This window comes from Dasypus novemcinctus, chromosome 10, assembly GCF_030445035.2.
Source record: "Dasypus novemcinctus isolate mDasNov1 chromosome 10, mDasNov1.1.hap2, whole genome shotgun sequence".
In the NCBI taxonomy this organism is placed as follows: Eukaryota; Metazoa; Chordata; class Mammalia; order Cingulata; family Dasypodidae; genus Dasypus; species Dasypus novemcinctus.
Window position 1 is genome coordinate 5,920,304 of NC_080682.1, and position 20,043 is coordinate 5,940,346.

General features: G+C 52.6%; 1 protein-coding gene across 2 annotated transcripts in view; it reads right to left on the bottom strand.

Moving 5' to 3' along the window:
- Positions 1-18,694: 18,694 nt before the first annotated feature.
- The window catches only part of IGHMBP2 (immunoglobulin mu DNA binding protein 2), a 28,620-nt gene continuing 27,271 nt past the window's right edge, over positions 18,695-20,043 (bottom strand). The window contains exons 15-16 of one of the 2 annotated variants that reach the window (XM_004481662.4): positions 19,583-19,826; positions 18,695-19,283 (exon numbers count right to left, since the gene is read on the bottom strand). In XM_004481662.4, the coding sequence (XP_004481719.2) occupies positions 19,629-19,826 (198 nt within the window). In that variant the 3' untranslated portion in view covers positions 18,695-19,283; positions 19,583-19,628. Of the gene's footprint in view, positions 19,318-19,582; positions 19,827-20,043 lie in introns of both variants that reach the window. The other variant, XM_004481663.4, reaches the window with a different exon arrangement.

Consider the following 20,043-nt stretch of genomic DNA (forward strand, 5'->3'; position numbering starts at 1 on the left):
CCATTGCATTTGGTGACTACGTCTTGGAGCACTGCTGCACCGCGTGGATGATAGCTTACGTTGTAGTTTACGCTCTCCCCAGTCCATTCAGTGGGTGATGGCAGGATGTATAATTCCCAGCATCTGTCCCTGCAGTATCATTCAGGACAACCCCAAGTCCTGAAAATGCACCCATATCACACCTCTTCTTCCCTCTCCCTGCCCTCAGCCCCTCCCATGGCCACTGTCTCCACATCAATGACATAATTTCTTCCATTGCTAGAGTCACAATAATTCTATAGCAGGGTATTTATTTGGGGGTAGAAGCTTACAGTTACCAGGCCCTGAAAAGTCCACCTCAAGCTACTCTTCCCACCACAGTCGCTCGCCGCGTGTTGAAACAAGATGGCCGCCCGTCTCTGCGCGGGGAGCCTTCCCCTCTCTCAGCTCCAGGCTGGCAGAGGCTTCTCCTCAGCTCAGCTGCTCTGTTCTCTTTGGCTCCACACTGTCAGGCAAATGGCTCGTCCCTCTTCCGGGGCCGCAGGGTTCAGGTTCTCCTCTGCCCTGTCTGTGGAGCTTGCTTTCTTTTCCATGTATCTTCTTCTGAGTCTTCTTGAGGAAATGTGCATTTCCATCAGCCCACCAAGGGGCAGGGACTTTTTTTTTTAAGGTTTATCTTTTATTTATTTCTCTCCCCTCGCCCCCCCCCCCCAGTTGTCTGCTCTCTGTGCCCACTCGCTGTGTGTTCTTCTGTGTCCATTTGTATTCTTGTCAGCGGCACCGGGAATCTGTATCTCATTTTCTCGTGTCATCTTACTGCGTCAGCTCTCTCTGTGTGTGGCACCACTCCTGGGCAGGCCGTACTTTTTCGTGCTGGGCGGCTCTCCTAGCTTGCACACTCCTTGTACGTGGGGCTCCCCTACACGGGGGACACCCCTGTGTGGCACAGCACTCCTTGCGCACATCAGCCCTGCGTGTGGGCCAGCTCCACACGGGTCAGGAGGCCCGGGGTTTGAACCCTGGACCTCCCATGTGGTAGGCGGACGCTCCATCAGTTGAGCCAAATCCGTTTCCCAGGGTGGAGACTTAACCTGAGTTACACGCTACTGACACGGTTGAACCCAAGCCCTAACCTTAACATAACTTAGTCGAAGACCTCTCTGCTGAATCTATCACAATCCAAGGGGTGCTGCGGGAGGAGCCCGAGCTGGACAAAGGGAGACACCCTCCTGGGCACCAGCGAGGTGGGGGTTGAGGTGGGGTCAGCCTGGGCCTGGGTCTGGGCCATGCTCCAGGCCCCCACGGTCTGCCCTCTCTTGACCCTGGGGCCCAGCAGTGGCCTCATTGGTCAGTGCAGCCCCTGGGGGAGAGGGGGGCTGAGCGTGAGCTGCAGGGAGGAGGGGATGAGAGGCTGGGAGATGATGGCATGGGTACTAGTCAACCAAGGTGAAAGCACCAGAAAGCTGCTGGCCTTCATAGAGGGTATTTACTCAGGGTGAAAGCTCACAGGCACAAGGCCCTAAAGAGTCCAACTCAAGGTTACTTCCTCACCAAACTGTGCTGCCATGTGTTGGAGCAAGAAGGCAGGGTTCAGCCTTCCTCTTCCTCTAAGGCTCCATGGGCCCTGCTTCTTCCAATCTCAGCTGTAGGCTGGAGGGCTTCTTTCTTTCCAGGCCCAGCTGCTCTGTTGTCTTCACAAGGTCAGCTGTAGACTGTCAGGCAAATGGTTCGACTTTCTGGGGCCGCAGGATCCTCTTCCCTGTCTATGGAGCTGTCTCTCTTCCTCCTTGTATTTTTGTCTGTGTATCCACTTCCATGTTCTTGATTGAGAGTCCATTTATACAGCCCACCAAGGAGGTGGGAACTCAACGCTGCAGGCCCTAATGACGTGGTCGAATCAAAGCCCTAATCTTGATTTAATCAAGCAAATGGAAAGCCTGTGATTTAAATCAGTCAAAGGCTCTCATGCCCAGAGGAACGGACCAGTTGACAAACATAATCAGCATCTCTTTTTGGAATTCATGAGTAATATCAAACTGCCACACTCCACCCTCTGAATTCCAAAAAGACATTACGATATCCAAAAAGCCTTATTTCAGTAGAAATGCTAAGAACAAAATCATATCGCAGTTTATAAAAATACGGTTTGTCTTGGGGCAAATTCCCCTGTGGCTGCAGACCTGTGAAAATTAGGAAGCAATTTATGTGCTTCCAATAAATGAAGGGACAGACAAAGGATGAACATTTGCAGTACCATAAGGAGAATTTTGGAGGGAAACATGAGTCTGGGTCCCCAACAATTCCGTCGTAAACCTGCGGGGCATTCTCCATTAGACTTCAAAGTCTGAGAGTCATTCTCAAAATGATGGTTTCTTCTCCCTGGGGCCCTTTTGGGACCCACCGTTTCCACAGGCTGGCCCAACAGTCATTTTCTAGGTTCCATCCTCATCAAGGTGGTGACCAAGCTCCAGACCTCAGTCTCCCTAAACCTTGGGGGATGTGCTCTACCACCCTCTCTGTAGCCTGAGGTGGCAAAATTCTCCCCGAACAGCGGGCTGGAACATCCACCCTCTTCAACTGCTGGGGCAAACTCACCGTCTCTGTACACATGGGTGGGGTTCCTCTCTTGGCCCAAGGAGATGTTAATTCCAGACCTCAGCTTCCGTGGTTTCCCTCTTGAAGCTGTTTTCTCTGCCACCTCTCCCCTGCATGTCCCTTTTAGTCCAGGATGACAGCGGTTTGTTCATACAGCTTTCTTAAAAGGTTGTTGGTTTAGCATGCAGGAAGCAGGGGTCCAAGCCATCAGATAATAAGACTTTTCATAAGTCTTTCCTAGATCTATTTTCCATCCTGATTTACAAGTTCCAAGTTTAGTTAAATCCTCAACTGGGGCAGTATCATCTGGGGGCTTGATTTCAGAGGCTTGGAATTTCTGGAATCAGTGTCTGTTTTCTTTGTGACCAACAATTCAGTTATCAGCTTATCTCTTACCGCTAACATTTTGCTATAAACTGCAAGGAGAAGCCAGGCTGCATTTTCTGCATTTAGTTTGGAAATCTCCTTGGCTAAATGTCCAAGCTCATAGTTTTTAAATTCTGCCTTCCATACAATATCAGAAGTCAATCTTGGTAAGTTCTCTGAGACTTTAAAACACAGATTGCCTTTCTTCCAGTTTCTAATAATAATTTCACCATTTACTTCTAAGGCCTCATCAAAAGTCTCTTTAGCATCCATATTCCTACCAACAGTCTCTTCAATGAAATCTAGGCCTTTTCCCTCAAACATCTCACAATTCCTCCAAAAAACACCCCTTACCCATTTATAAAATTATTCCAGCATTTTGGTAATTGCAAAAGCACAACCGCATTTCTTGCTACCAAATTCTGTATTGGTCAGCCAAAGGGATGCTGATGCAAAATATCACAAATCTGTTAGCTTTATAAAGGGTATTTATTTGGGGGAGAAGCTTACAGCTACCAGGCCTTAAAGAGTCCAACTCAAGGTTACTTACCAAACTGTTGCCATGTGTTGAAGCAAGATGGCAGGCAATACCTGTGCATGTTCAGCCTTCCTCTTCCCTCTTTTTAAAAATATTTATTTATTTATTTCCCCCCCCTTCCCCTCTCCCTCCCCTTGCCCTGCTGTTTTAGCTGTCCGTATCCATTCGCTGTGTGATCTTCTTTGTCTATTTCTCTTTTGGTCTTCTCTTGTCATTTTTTCTCATCTACAATTCACCAGGATTCAATACAATTCACCAGGATTCAATCCTGGGGACCTCTGATGTGGAGAGAGGGTCCCTGTTAGCTGCACCATCTCAGTTCCTAGTCTCTGCTGTGCTTCACCTTGACTCTCCCCTTTGTCTCTCTTTTGTTGCATCATCATCTTGCTGCATGACTCACTTGTGTAGGCACTGGCTTACCGTGCAGGCACTCAACTCACTGCACGGGCACTCAGCTTGCCATGTGGGCACTGACTTGCCACATGGACACTGGCTTGCTGCACAGGCACGCTTTCTCTTCTTTTTTCACCAGGAGGCCCCAGAGATCAAACCCGGGTCCTTCCATATGGTGGGTGAAAGCTCTATAACTTAAGCCACGTCTGCTTCCACCTCTTCCCTCTTATGTCTCCATGGTTCCAGCTTCTTCCTATCTCAGCTGTAGGCTGGCAGAGGGTTCATCTCTCTTCCTGGGTCTTGTAATTTTCCAGGCTCAGCCATGCTGGTCTCTTCACAAGATCAGCTGTAAACTATCAGGCAAATGGCTCAACTCTTTTCCCAGGGCTGCAGGATTCTCTTCCATGTTGTAGCAGTTTGATATTGCTTATGAATTCCAAACGTAGATATTGGACTGTGTTTGTAAACTGGTCTGTTCCTCTGGGTGTATTAGGTTGTATTAACTTCAGAGGTTTTACTTTTGTTTGATTAAATTGTGATTAAGGCTTTGATTGGGCCATGTCAGTAGGACATTGAGTCTCTGCCCCCTTGGAGAGTAGAGACTCACAGAGAAACTGCACCACAGAGAAGGGAGGTGAGAGTTTTGAGCTGGAGCCCTGGGACGTCAACACACAGGAGAAGAACACAGAGGAACAGATATGGTTCCATAGACACGGCAGAGGCCCCAGGGATAGAGAGAGCCTGAGAGTCTACACTGACCTTGTGGAGAGAACAGAGCAGCTGAGCCCAGAGAGGAACAAGCCTGTGAGAGAGACTACATTTATCCCAGCCTACAGCTGATATAGAAGAAGCCGGGACCACGGAGCCTTAAGAGGAAGAGGAGGCCTGAGCCCTGGCAGACATCACCCGCCATCTTGCTCCAACACATGGAAACAGACTTTGGTGAGGGAAGTGACTTATGCGTTATGGCCTGGTATCTGTAAGCTTCCACCCCAAATAAATGCCCTCGATAAGAGCCAACAGATTTTGGGTTCTTTGCATTGGCACCCCTTTGGCTGACTAATTCACATGTCTATGGAACTTCCTCTCTTTTCTCATGTATCTGCTTCCGTGTTCTTGATTGAGCATCTGTTTATAGAGCCCGCCAAGGGGGCGGGGACTCTGCAGGCCCTAACGACGTGGTCAAACCAAAGCCCTCATCTTGATTTAATCAAGTAAATGTAAAGCCTTTGGATTTAAATCAGTCAAAGGGTATCACGCCGAGAGGAACCAACCAGTTTACAAACATAATCCGTATCTCTTTTGGAATTCGTAAATAATATCAAACTGCCGCAGCACGCATTGCAGAACGCCGGCAACCAGGAAGGCAGGGGCGCCTGAGACGCCCCCCGGCCTTGGAGCAGCCGCTGGGCCAGGTGCGCCTCCCCCTGGCTGGTGCGCCCCCACCTGGCCGGGCAGTGGAGGTGGCGAGGGGGGCAGAGAGGCTGCCCCGGCTGCTTCTCCCAGCCTCGGATGCCAGCCGAAGCAGGAGCGGTGCTTCTGGAAGGAGACCTGGCCGTGTGGTGACTGGGGGGAGGGGTGTCCAGGGCCCCGTGACCCGCCAGGACCAAGAGTCCCTGCTCCAGCCCCGTCCACCCAGAAAGACGATGGGGAGCCAGGATCGCCGACCACGGCGTGCACTGCAAGCGCCACGCCTCTCCCAGGGGAGCGACAGGGGGCCGAGACACGAGCTGCGGTGCCCTTGGGGACATCCGTAACCCGCCCACAGGAGGTCGCGGGGAGCGCCTGAGCTCGCCGGCCCCGCCCCTGGCGTCCCCACCCCACCCCCGCCTCACCAGGGCCTTGGGGCCGGCCGGGGCCTGTGCACAGGGGAAAGGAATCACCCCAGCCTGCACCCCGGGGCCGGCACAGCCCAGCAGAGGCCACGGTGCCCGCCCACGAGCGGTCACTGCCTGGTGCCGGGGTCAGGGGAGGGCAGCCAGGGGCAGGGGCCGTCACCCCCCTGGGCAGGCCCTGAGTGCAGGGAGCGCAGGGACAGGGAGGAGCCCAGCGGCAGATCTCTCTGAACACGTCACCAGGATGGCTCCCAGGTGGGCGGTGAGGACACATGGGTGCGTGTGACGGTGGGAGCGGGGGAGGGGTGCACGTGCCTACTGTGCATCCGTGTGCATGTGACACGGCCACACGACTCGCCCCGGCTGGCTCCCCGTGCCCGTGGGCAAATGCCCCAAGGAAACCCGCACAGCTCGCTGCTGCCCGGGGCTGAGTGCAATGACTGAGGCCCCCTGCCTAGCCCAGCTTCCAGAACCAACGAGCAAGCCCAGGCATGAGCTGCTGCTTTGCCTCCTGTACTCTGAAGCTACGTCAGGGGGTGCATGGAAATCTGGGACCGTGTCTTCCTGGGAGCTGGACCTTTTAGGGTGAACCACGGGGTGTCCTCATGAAGTGCAGTCACAGCACTTTCCCGACAGCCTGCTCTGTCTGGTACTTACGTACTCCTCCAGCTTGCCTTCTTTTTTTTTTTTTTTTTTTTTTTTGTCTTTATTTCTTTTTTTTATGTTACATTCAAAATATATGAGGTCCCCATATACCCCCCACCTCCCTCACCCCACTCCTCCACCCATAACAATAACCTCCTCCATCATCATGAGACATTCATTGCATTTGGTGAATATATCTCTGAGCACCACTGCACCTCATGGTCAATGGTCCACACCACAGCCCACACTCTCCCACAGTCAACCCAGTGGGCCATGGGGGATATACAATGTCTGGTAACTGTCCCTGCAGCACCACCCAGGACAACTCCAACCCCCAAAAATGCCCCTACATCACATCTCTTCCTCCTACTCCCTACCCCCAGCAGCTACCATGGCCACTTTCTACACACCAATGCCACATTTTCTTCGATTACTAATCACAATAGTTCATGAATAGAATATCAGTAAATCCACTCTAATCCGTACTCTATTCCATAATCCATCCTCCATCTATTCCTCCACGGCCCTAGAATGGCTGTGTCCACTCCACATCTATATCAAGAGGGGACTCAGATTCCACCTGGATGCTGGATGCAATTCTCCTACTTTCAGTTGTAGGCACTCTTGGCTCCCTGATGTGGTGGTTGACCTTCTTCACCTCCATGTTAGCTGAGTCCAATAAACCAGAGTGTAGGAGCTGCAAGTCTGTAGAGGCCCAGTGCCTGGCTATCACATGGTCAGTCCAGAGATTCAGGTCCCCTGGGTATACATTAAACCCCAGCCTACAGTACTGGTAAAAGTAACAGGAGAGGCTTGTGGACAAAGATCACATCTGAGTCCAGCTCCATCACACAGAAACACAAACTCCAAAGTAGGGCCAACTGACGTGGCACTGAATTCCATCTGCCATGACCATAGAACCTGTGGGTCTCTGCAGTCCTCAGAAGAACCAATACCTGGGGTTGCATCTACTTTTATCTGTCTCTGAGATTCTGCTCAGGTGTGCATAAGGGCAACCCCTCTGATAACCTTCTGGCTCTTTTTGGAGATTCACAGCCATATAAACTCATTTGTCCTTTCCATTTCCCCCTTTTATTCAGGTCAAAAAGCATTTTTAACTTCTGGTATTATATGTAGACTGAGATATTCTGCTGACCCGAGTTGACCCTTTTATTCAAGGTCATTTTCTAGTTACATCATCAGCTGGCACTTGGTAGAAATCCCTTGGCGCCAGGGAGGCTCATCCCCAGGAGTTATGTCCCACGCTGCGGGGAAGGCAACACATTTACTGCTGAGTTTGGCTTCGAGACTGGCCACATTTGCAGCTTGCCTTCTGTTGTGTTGTCTGCCCTTTCAGCCTTGTACCCTGGCATGTTGGGGGTGTCACTTGAAAACACTCAGAACTGGATTGGGTGCGACATTGAGAAATACTCACCCCAGCATACGTGGGCCTGTGGGTCCCAACGCCCCCGAATCCCACCCAGTGTCAGCCCTCAGAGTCAAGCAGGTGAGGCCCAGGGACCCCACAGTCCCTCTCTGGGCCTCAGTTTTCTAATCTGTAAAACGGGGACGATATCATGAGCGCCCATCCCCGGGCCCTGAGTTTTCTCCCTAAGGTGGGACCCTGGGCCCTTCCTGCAAGGGGGTCTGGGGTGGGGTCAGAGCCACCTGGGAACATGCCGCTGGGCTGGCATGAGGCCTCCACTGCCCCCCAGAGCCAGCCTGGTCCTGCCTGAGCCCGCTCTGGCCCCTCTGTTGTGTCCCTGGGCCACCTCAGGTCAGTCTAAAGATGTCAGATCCCCCGGGGGACTTGCAGGCTCAGGGAAGACCAGCCTCTGTTCCAAGCAGGGCCACGGCTCCGCACTGCTCTTGTACCCACCACATTTCATCTTCCGTGCCAGGGCCACGTTTCCACCGTGGACTCAGGGTTCCACTCTAAACTGGGGGAGGCCCCGGGCCTCCTTGACCCATGTGGAGCTGGCCCACGTGCAATGCTGATGCGCTCAAGGAGTGCCATGCCATGCAAGGCTGTCCCCCATGCAGGGGAGCCCCACGCACAAGGAGTGAGCCCCATAAGGAGAGCCTGCCCAGGAGTGGCGCTGCACATACGGAGAGCTGACACAGCAAGAAGACGCAACCAAAAGAGACACAGATCCTGGTGCCGCTGACAAGAATCTGAACGGACACAGAAGAACACACAGAAAGTGGACACAAAGAGCAGACAACTGGGGCAGGGAGGGCCAGGGGAGAGAAATAAATAAATAAATCTTTAAAAAAAAAAAGAATTCTGGAAGCACCTGAGGCAAACTTGCATTTGCCTGGCTACAGTGGCTGAAGAAGGGCTGGGCGAGGAAGGAGGGGGCTCTCAAGCCCAAAACCAGCCCCCCAGAGCTCCTGCCCCAAACAGAGGCACCCCTCGTGCAAACTGCTTCCAGGGCTCACAGTCCCCAGCTCCCACGGCCCCCGGGCCTCTGATCCCAGCACCGCCTGAGGTCAACCCTCCCCCCCGCCCCCAAGAAGGCCATGTGCTGAGTGGGGGGCCCCCTGCATTAAGACCCGGCCGGGAGAGCCACAAAACTGACCCCCCACCCAGCTTCTGGGGAATTTCTCCAAGGAAGAGTTTTCACTACAGTGACCGCAGAGGGTTGCAATGCAAATCGGATGAGATGATGCGGGTAAAGAGCCTCCCATGATGCCAGGCGCCTAATACAAACTCAAATGCTGGCATCGGCTCCTAATTTTGACTCGCGCTCACTCGCGGCCAGGCCGAGCGCCAGGCACTCTGCAGCATCCCGCCAAATCCCAAAGGTCAGAGGGGTTTACAATTTGGCCTTACACCTTCCCATCTTTTTTATGCATATATGTGTATTTTACGTGCATTAGGGCATACAAGTCCTACTTTTATCATTAAACATTAGCATTCAGTGATTATATTATAAAAAATGACTACCCTGATTAATGTTTGCAAAGCATTCTCAAAAAAAGTCCTTGGGGCGGATGTAGCTCAGTGGTTGTACATGCTTCTCATGCACAAGGCCCCGGGTTCGATCCCTGCTGCCTCCTTAAAAAAAGAAGAATCCTTAAATATTCTATTGCCTGGGGATAAGGAGAAGTGGCGAGTTTTTGCTTACTGGGTATGAGTTTCTGTTTGGGATGACGAAAATGTTCTGGAAATAGGCAGTAGTGAAAGTTATACAACGTTGTCAATGTACTTACATGTCGCAGAATTACACACTTAAAATGGTTGAATGATTTTCATATCATGTATTTTTACCACACCAATAACTAATGTAAAATAAATAATGTAGGGAAGCAGACTTGGCCCAGTGGTTAGGGCGTCCGTCTACCATATGGGAGGTCCGCGGTTCAAGCCCCGGGCCTCCTTGACCCATGTGGAGCCGGCCCACGCGCAGTGCTGATTCACGCAAGGAGTGCCGTGCCACGCAGGGGTGTCCCCCGTGTAGGGGAGCCCCACGTGCAAGGAGTGCACCCCCGTAAGGAGAGCCACCCAGCGCGAAAGAAAGTGCAGCCTGCCCAGGAATGGCGCCGCACACACACAGAGCTGAGCTGACACAGCAAGATGATGCAATAAAAAGAAACACAGATTCCCGTGCCGCTGACAACAACAGAAGGGGACAAAGAAGAACACGCAGCAAATAGACACAGAGAAAAGACAACTGGGGTGGGGGGCGGGGAGAGAAATAAATAAAATAAATCTTAAAAAATAAATAAATAAATAGTGGATGAGACTGTGTGCACTGTGATGAGGCTTCCGGGTAAGGAGAGAGGGTTGAACACGGCATCCGCTTCAGCTCCCTGACCAGCCGGGGGCGGGGGCCTCTGAAAGGCCTCAGCCCTCAAGGACAGGGCGCTGGAGAGCAGATGCACGAGCAGCGGAGGGCTTCACGGAGCCGCAATGGGAGAAGCTGAGAACTGAAAAGATTTAAAGAACAGAAGCGCCAAAGGCTCAGGCGGCTGGGGGGATGTAAGAGAGGGGGTGGCTGAACGCCTGCGGAAGAGGCAGGCGACGCTCAAATCCCGCCCGCTGCTCCGGGGAGCCCCGCCCAGACCTGGGAGAAGCCCGGAGGCAGATCTAGGCGCCAAAGTGGGGGAAACATGCCGCTCTGCTCTGGGGTCGGGGGCCCAGCAGCCCTCAGTTCCCCACTCAGCTCAGGGTCCTGGGAATCCGGTGAGCCCAAGAGAGACGGCGACAGGACTTGCAAGGGTCCCAGCGGCGCAGCCCCCAGCCCGCTCTAGGCAGCGCTCCCACCCCAGTGCCTGAACCAGGAGCAGCCAACCCCGGCGGCTGAACTGAGGTAAGAGGCAGGCAAGAGCAGCGGGAAGGAAACAGAAAGTCCCCCACTAACACCCTGAGCAAAGACAAGACAAAGCAGCGAAGCTCAAGGAGCAAGCCCTGGAAAAAAGGAACGTGAAGAAAGAGTTCCCAAAGGTTAAAAACGGGATCCAACTGATAGAGCGTCCGCCTACCACGCGGGAGGTCCAAGGTTCAAACCCCGGGCCTCCTGACACGTGTGGTGAGCCGGCCCACGCGCAGTGCTGATGCGCACAAGGAGTGCTGTGTCACGCAGGGGTGTCCCCCAAGTAGGGGAGCCCCATGCACAAGGAGTGCACCCGTAAGGAGAGCCGCCCAGCGCAAAGGAGGGAGCAGCCTGCCCAGGAATGGCGCCACACACACGGAGAGCAGATGCAGCAAGATGAGGCAACAAAAAGTGACACAGATTCCCGTGCCGCTGACAAGAATGCAAGCAGACACAGAAGAACACACAGCGAATGGACACAGAGAGCAGACATTGGGGGGAGGGGAGAAAAATAAGTAAAAAAAAGAAAAAAGAAAGCTTGAAAGAGATTTATTTTTTTTTAAATGGCATCAGAGGAATCTTTAAAATCCTAACGAGGAAGTGGGTGTGGCTCAAGTGACTGGGCTCCTGCCGCCACTCGGGAGGTCCTGGGTTTGGTTTTTGGTGCCTCCTGAAGAAGACGAGCAAGAAGCGAGCTGAGTGATGGGCTGGCGCAGCAAGCTGATGCAACAAGTGAGGCAACGAGAGACACGAGGATGAAAAACATAATGAGAGACACAAAAAAGCAGGGAGCGGAGGTGGCTCGAGCAATTAGGCACCTCCCTCCCACATTGGAGGCCCTGGATTTAGTTCCCGAGCACACAGTGAATGAGCACACAATGAACGGACAGCAAGCACAACCAACGAGGGGGTGGGGAGAAATAAAGAAAGAAAATAAATCCTTTAAAAAAATCCTAACTGGGTTGAATGGAAACTAAGCTTAAGGAAAATCTCAAAAAAAAAAAAAGGAAAGAAAACCTCAAGAGAGAGAATTTGGGAGGGAAGAGAAAAGAAAATTCGAAAATGGATTCCTATTTGCCACATAAATGATAGGAGTTCCGGGAAAAAGAAAGAAATCATACAAAAAAGAAAGTAAACAACAAAAACGATCCAAGAAAATTCCTCCAAATGGAACTCATGGGCTGCAGCAGACCCCAGCAGAGTGCTCAGGAAATGTTCCCTCACAAGCTGCGTGAGCTCCTTGGGGTACTAGTGCGAGGTCACCCAGGTGGCATTCACAAACACTTTTAACTAAGACCCACAGAAAGAAATGCTTTTCACACCAGACTCAGTACACACACGCGCGCGCGGCTGAAGAGTAGTCCCATAAACAGCACTCGCCTCGACTCCATTTGTTGCACTCTATTCTGTGTTCTACTCTGCCTCACCCAATCTGTCTCACTTCATAGTAAAATATTCCTCATGGGAGCGGATGTGGCTCCAGCAGTTGGGCACCCACCTACTACATGGGAGGTCTCGGGCTCAGTTCCCAGTGCCTCCTAAAGAAAATGAGCAAGACAGCAAGCTGACGTATTGGGCTGGTGGGGCAAGCTGATGTGATGGGCTGGCGTGGTGAGCTGATGCAACGAGGAGACACAATGAGAGATACAACAAGCAGGGAACGGATGTGGCTCAAGCAATTGGGTGCCTCCCTCCCTCGTGGGAGCTCCCTGGTTTGGCTAAGCTCAGCCTGATCCCAGGGGGGTTGTGGAGGGAAAATTTCACCAGAGTTGGCCCCTTGAGGGAATCTCCATGTCTTGCTGTGCTCTGTCCAAACTCCTGCCCCGCCACATCCATGGGCATGATGCATTGTTCTGTGCCACAGTTTTGGGTGAATTTGTTCTGTAGCCATAGTAACTGGAACAGCATTTTTTCCCCTCTGATGAATTGGAAAGCCCTGCCCAGCATCCAGTTTTAGAGCGTGGACTTGGCTCTGATCCCCGCCTTGGAATTTGTCCTTTTCATCCTCTTTACCCACAGGAAGAAAATTCTAGATCTAACCTGCTAATGTACCATCTGGAAGGCCCACAGCCTCCAGCCCCCTCATCAGCACAACTTGGGTCTGTTTTCAGGAACGCAGAAGTGTTCCCCTCGTTCTGAGTGTGATGATGTTATTACAACTCTTCTTTTTTTCTGTTCTTTGTATCGCCACTGTGAGATGGGTCGTGGAGAGGGGTGGGGGCCATCCCGGCCTGGAATCGCAGGTCAACGACTCCTGCAAAACGGGGTCTCCCGTGACAGGGGCAGGGGAGACGCCCCAGAGGCTGGGCCTCCCATTGCCTTGCCACACAGTGACAGCTCAACCTGTGGTCCTCTAGTGCCACGGCCAGGAGACAGGCTCAGGCCCTGCCCAGAGCCTTCTTGTTCAGGGGCCCTGTGCCCCCCGTCCCCGCCACTGGAGGGGTCTTCCAGTGTGCTTACAGAGAAGGCCGGCAATCTGGAGGGCACAGGGAGGATTTCACCCCACTCACTGCCCCAAAGCCCGCGCCACACGGCCTTCCCCCGGGGCCGCATCTGCCCTCCCCCAACTGGAGGGAGCAGGGCCAGCTCAGGGTCAAGGTCATCTGCTGCTGAAGTTTGTCATCCTTGGGCTGAGGGCCAAAACAAGTGCACATAAAATCTAAGAATGGTCTGGAGGTTGTGTTTAATAGAGAATCCGGGGGCGTGGGAAGCCCTTCTGTTCCCTGGACCCTGGAATACCTAACGTGTCTCATGAGAGGAAGCCAAGCAAGGCTGCCCCAGGAGCTCCCTTCTGGTTTGGGGCAGCCCCCAGCACAGCGGCTTCCAGATGGTTTTGATCATATGCCCCAACAACACCACTTTTAAAAATTAAATGCCCCCAAAGAATTGAGAACAAGGACTCAGACAGATACTTGGTACCCCAAGGTTCACGGCTGCATTATTCACAACAGCCCAAACAACCCAGCTGTCCATCAACAGATGAGCTGTGAGCCATCCATACAATGAAACACTCTCCAGCTGCAAAAAAGAATGAGGTTCTGTTACCTGCTGCAACACGGATGAATCTTGACGCCACTATGGTAAGTAAAATGGCCAGTCACAAGAGGACACACATCGTATGATTCCATTTATATGAAATAACTAGAATATGTGAATTTGTAGAGACAGAAGAATTGGAGGCTACCGGGGGCAGAGGGGAATGGAGAGCTGTTACTAAACGCAGAGAGTTTCTGTTCGGGGTGATAAAAATTTTTGGAAACAGGCAGTGGTGATGGTTGCACAACATTGTGAATGTAATTAAAGCCACTCAGTCACATATTTTAAAATGGTTAAAATGGCAAATTTTATGTGCTCTATGTTTTAGCACATTAAAAAACGAAAACTGAGCAGCAGCCTGAGGACTTGGAAAGCCTGGGTCAGGCGCCCTTGAGTCCCAGCCCTGGCTCTTGCACCTGGTGGCCTCCGGCTGACATGCCATTGCCTGGATCTCCCTCAGGGTGCTCACAAGCCAGACGGTTTATCATTACATACCTCGTAAGGTTGTTGAGAAGAATGAATGGGATAACGCACACAAAAATTATACCCCATGACCAAGTGAAGTTTATCCCAGGAACGCAGGGTTGGTTTAACACTCACCAATCAATTAATAAAATATTCCATATTATTAGAATAAAGAAAAAACCTCAAAATATCTCAATAAACACAAAAAAGCATACAAAAAGGGGCAAACTTATTCATGGTAAAACAAATACTGGCAAACAAGTAAAAATACCTTAACAAACTAAGAATAGAAGGGAACTTCCTCAACATTACAAAAACATCTACAAAAACCTAGAGCTACCATTATACTTAATGATAAAAGACTGAAATCTTTCCCCGAGATAGAGAACAAGGCACTTCTAGTTAACACTGTACTGGAGGTTCTAGCTAGTGCATTAAGTGCATTAAAGAAAAAAAGGGGGGGGGGGAATTAAAGACTCCACATTGGAAAGAGGCAGCAAAACTGTCTTTTTTCAAAGACTCATGAGCGTGGACATAGAAAATTAAAAGGAATCCACAATTAACTACTAGAACTAATGAGTTTAGGAAGGTTGCAGGATAAAAGGTCAATATACGAAAGTCAATTGTATTTCTATATATTAGTAACCAACAATCAGAAAGTGAATTTAAGAAAAAAATTCCGTTCACAATGACATCAAAAAGAATAAAATACTTGGGGAAACATTTAACAAAAGAGGTTCAAGATTTGCATGCTGAAAACTACAAAACATTGCTGAGAGAAATTAGATTAAATAAATGGAGAGCTATTCCATGTTCTTGGATTGGAAGACTCAATATTAATAAGATTTCACATCTACCCAAATAGATCTACAGATTCAATGCAATTCTATTTAAACCCCAAAGACTGACAATCTGATCCTACAATTTATAAGGAAATGTAAAGGACTTAGAATAACCCAAACAATCTTGGAAACAAAGAACAAAGTTGGAGGATCTATGATATCCGATTTCAAAAACTTATTAGAAAGCTACAGTGATTTAGATATCTAGCTCAATGCAGGAGAACTGAGAATCCAGAAATAAGCCTTTACATTTATGTGCAATTGATTTTCCACAAGATGCCTAGACAATTCAATGAGAAAGGAGGGTCTTTTCAGCAAGTACTGCTGGGATAACTGGATATCTATAAGCAAGAAAAAGAAAGAAACTTAGAACTCGTATGAAAATGAACTCAAAATGGACATAGATCTAAATATAAAAGCAAAGCCTATATAATGTCTAAAAGAAAACGTGGGATAAACTTCATAATCTTAAATCAGGTGCCATGTTCTTAAACACAGCACCAAAAGCACAACCATGAGAAAGAAAAACCATGACAAAATGGACTTGGTTAAAACTGAAAGCCTTTGTACTTCAAAAGAAAGCATTAAAAAATTGAGAAGACAAGTCACAGACTGGGAGAAAATATTTGCAAATCCTATCTTTGGTCAAAGATTTGTATCCAGATTATGGAAGGAACTCATATATCAATAAGACAAACAATCCAATTGAAAAAATGGGCATACGGTTTGAATGAACATTTTACTAAAGCAGAAACCAAATGTCTACTGAGCCTACGAAAGTGCTCAACGCCATTACTCATTAAGAAAATACAAAGTAAAGTAAATGAGATCCCACGTACACCCACTAGAATGGCTAGAATCTACCAGACAATTGCAAGCATTGACAAGGATGTGGAGAAACCGGAACCCTCATACATTGAGACTATAAAAGGGTACAACCGTTTTGGGAGTTTGCTAATTTCTCCAAAAGATAAATATAAACTTACCATATGACCCAACAGTCCCATGTCTAGGAATCTACCCAAGAGAAATGGAAATATAAGTCCACATGTGGATATCCACAGCAGCTTTAGCCACAATCATCATAAAGTGGAAACAGTATGAATTTCATCAACTGACACACAGGTAAATAAAATGTGGGCTAGCCATGCAATGGAATATTACCAGCCATCAAAAGGAATGCTGCAACAGGGAAAACCTCAAAAACACCAGATTAACTAAAAGAAGCCAGAGGCGAAACTCGACGCATCGTGTGATTCCATGTATGTGAAGTTTCCAGAAAGGGCAAAGGTATAGTGACAGAAAGCAGAGCAGTGGTTGCCTGGGAATGGTTGGGGGCGGCGCTCTCTGCAAACTGTTAAGAGGGACCTCTGCGGTGGTGACGGATTGCACAAACCTACAAATTTACTAAAATTGCAGTGGGCAAATGCTACGACATCTACATTAGACCTCGATGAAGCTGTAAAACAAAATAATCCATTGGCCATTGAAGGCAAGGAAGACGCTGCTGAAGGATAGGCAGGCAAGTAGAGAAAAGAGACAGGACCGATCAAAATAGTTGGCCCACTGCACAGTGCATCTGGGATAATTGAGAACTGGCCACGTCTCTGCTCGCCCAGATGAGGAGGCAGCTCACCCGCTCCACTCTTCCTCCAAGCAAAGAAGTTTCCAGACCAAATAAGGCTGCGGCTTTTGCAACGCGCCTGGCACAGAAGACCATTCCTTTTCAGTGCCAGGTTATAAGTTGGGCCTAAAATGTCCTGGGGCAGCCCGGGCCATCAGCCCACTCCTCCCGGAGCCAGACCAAACGGCCACAGTCCTCAGCCCACCAGCAGGGGGCAGGTGGGCTCTGCTGCTGGGCCGGAGGCAGGAGGGGCAGGCACCTGGGATCCGATCCGCAGCTCTGCTGGCAGGGGACCCACTCCCGGGCCCCAGGCTCTTGCGCCTGCACCCTGAGCAGGGAAGACCACGGCCGGACCCCTACTCGGTGCCACAAGGCCAAGTTCACGGCGGCCTGGCAAGATGACGACATGTACAGGGCACCGGGAGGTGAGAGGTGCTGCTCCCGCTGCCTGGCAGGGGTCCACACGCTGCATCTTCACAGCCACCCTAGGAGACAGGGCCCATCACATGCCCACTTTACAGACGAGGACACTGAGGCAGCAGCGAGAGGTGAGCCTGGGCACGGCCCCGAGCTCCCAGACGAAAAGGGCAGGGCCTCCTCGCCGTGCCCCACTGAGGGGAGGGAGCTGGCCACTGTCCCCTGAAGGGGGACCTCAAATCTGGGCTGTTTCTTCTAGAAGGCCTGCAGATTTCTGTAAGCAAGACCACACTTGCTGGCTGGGAAGAGCTTTGCTTGGGATTTTTTTTTTTCCTTTTTTTGGACCTTCCTATCCAGGCCAAACCGTAGGACGTTTCCCAAGCGACCAACCACTAACATTTTCCTAACAAGGTCTCTCTGGGATGGGAAATGGAAACTTTGTACCGCGACCTTCAGCGCTGACAGCTTCGCCATGCAGCACAGCGGCCTGCACGGCGCCAGTGGAAGGAGCGGCTGCTCTGTGGGGCTGGCTCCCGCGGGAGCTGCCGTGGAAACCCGGGTGGGACCCAGGCCTTGCCGGCGCAGCCCGGTGCCTTGCTGATGTCGCACTCCCCGCCCCTGGTGGCGCTGGCGATCAGGCTCGGGTCTTGCCATTCCGAAGGCTTCTCTCACCCCTCCTGGCCCTGGGCTCGCTGGGGCCAGGCGGGTACGCTAAGCCGTAAGGGGCGCAGCCTCCCCGAGCCTGCAGGTGGGGTGCCTTGCTGCACAGGGAGGGCTAGTGAGCTCGCGGCCAAGTCGCACCCACTGCGCCCCCTGCTCTCATGCCTTGTCACCTCCTGTCGGCGTGCCCTGACCGCAGCTCCTCGGGGCGCGAGAACAGCAGCTTCGACACAGCGGGGGTGGCACCCAGCAAAGGCAGCAGGCTGCTAGCGGAGGGCAGGCCAGGAAAGCGTCCACGCGGGCAGAAGGGTGGGCCCAGGCATCGGGGCCTGAGCGGGGGACGGGGTGGTCCCCAACGGTGGCCAGGGGCTGGCAAAGGCAGACTTGTCCCTGGGGGCTGCATCTGGCATGCAGAACACGTTTGAGAAATGTGCCAAATAAATGGCATTTGGAGGCAGTGGCATGACAATGGGACAAACAAGTCTCCTGAGGGACACTGAGGTGCCCAACGTGGGCACCTGGACCGACCGCCCGCCCGAGGAGCTGGGGTTGGGGAGACCTGAGGGGACAGGCAGCGGGCGAGGGCCGCGGTGGCAGGCAGGGCAGCCCATGGGCCGGGGGGGCCGGGCCGCGGGGACGCCAGGCAGCAGCGAGGCCTCAGCGCGTCCTCCGGGCTCGTCCCGGCCGCGGGCCACCCGGGGCTGCCGGCTCCAGCCTTCCAGAGCTCAGGCCGACTGCCCTTAACCGTCTTCCGAGCCCAAACTTGCCGGCTTGAAGCCCTCGCTCCAGTTGGCAGAAGAGCCAGAGGCGGGATTCTTGTCCTCCCCGGCATCCGGTCAGGGCGCAAGGCCGGGCTGCCAGCGGCCCCCGCTGCGTCTCTCCCACCCGGCGCCTCCCGGGCCCGTGCGCCTAACCGCACCAAGGCGGCGCGGAGCCAGCGGGAGCGAACGTTCACGGTAGGACACAGGCATACGTAGACAGGCAGTATATGTTTTTTATTTCATTTTTAAATAATTTATATCCCATTGAAACAAAAATCTGGGGGCTAAAATAATACATTCCTCTGAGGTTTCCTTAAATACCTAATAGCTGGCAACGGCCAATGGGGCCGGCCTCTGAAGGGCTCTGGATTTGGGTGCGCTGGGCCGCTTTCCCAAGACAGACGTGGGGAGCGGCGGCCACCGCACCTTTAGCAGCTGCAGGCCGGGGGAGGGCTGGCGCAGGCCACAGGGCCACCAGAACCAAGGCCACGGCCCCCACGCGGCAGCAGGGGTCGGCCCCGAGGTGCCCCTGCCACGCTGTGGGGATCCGTCTGCAACACAAATGGCAGTGTGGCGGTCACGGCTCAAAGCTGGCGAGCTGGCCGCCCGGGACCATGAGGGAGAAAGGCTGTGGGGTCTCAGAACCCGGCTGAGGGCCTCCTGCCCAGGCCTGGACTCCGCCCCTTTAAATGCCCCAATTCTAACGGCTGAGTGCCCCCAGCCCAGGGGAGGGCCCCGCGCGCCAAGGAAACGGGTTCTTCCTGCGCCTCCCTGGAGCACTCCACGGAGTCAGACACTGGGATTTCTTCTGTCGGGGAGGGAAGAGACAGGAGCAAACGGTGCTGGGGTGAGAATGAGGAGGGGACCCACTTACCACGGGCCCCCAGCATGTCCCAACAGTGAAAGGGCCACCCCCTACCTGACCAGCACTGCCCTCTACTGTCAAGTGAGAAAAGCCGGGGACTGGGTTCCAAAGGCCCAACCTCCCCCACCAGGGCCCCCCTCCAAGGGTACCTTCCCCCTCCCCATCGGACCCCTGCCCACCCCCCAAGGCCCCAGTGGAGTCGGCCGTGGCTTGTCTCAGGCTGGGGGTGCCTGCGCTCTCACCGTATTGCCAAGGTGAGCTCGGCAGCCCCGCGAGGAAGCCAGGCGGTCACTTCTCCTTCTCCTTCCTCTTGCTCTTCCTCTGGCCGCTCAGCTCATCCAGCTTCCTGTCCAGCCTCCTCTGGAGCTGCGCCCTCTTCGCCGGGTCCAGGGACCTGTCCTTGGTCCCGCTGCCAGCATAGAGGACGCCTTCCCTGCTGATTCTCTGCCGAGCATGTGCGCGAGCCCTCTCCCCACAGCCGTGGACCTGGGAGGACACAACAGTCAGCGCGGGGTGAGCGGGGAGAGAGAGAAGACCCTCTGTGTGGACGGCTGCGTGTGTGAGACGCGCACCGGGCGGGGCCGGCTCTGCCTGAGCACTGCTCGCGTGGGTGGTGAGGCTGGACCGCCCAGGGCTGCACCTGCCCACCCCGGACGAGGGGCCACAGTGTCCTCGGGCACAAGACGACTTTCCTCCATCTCAC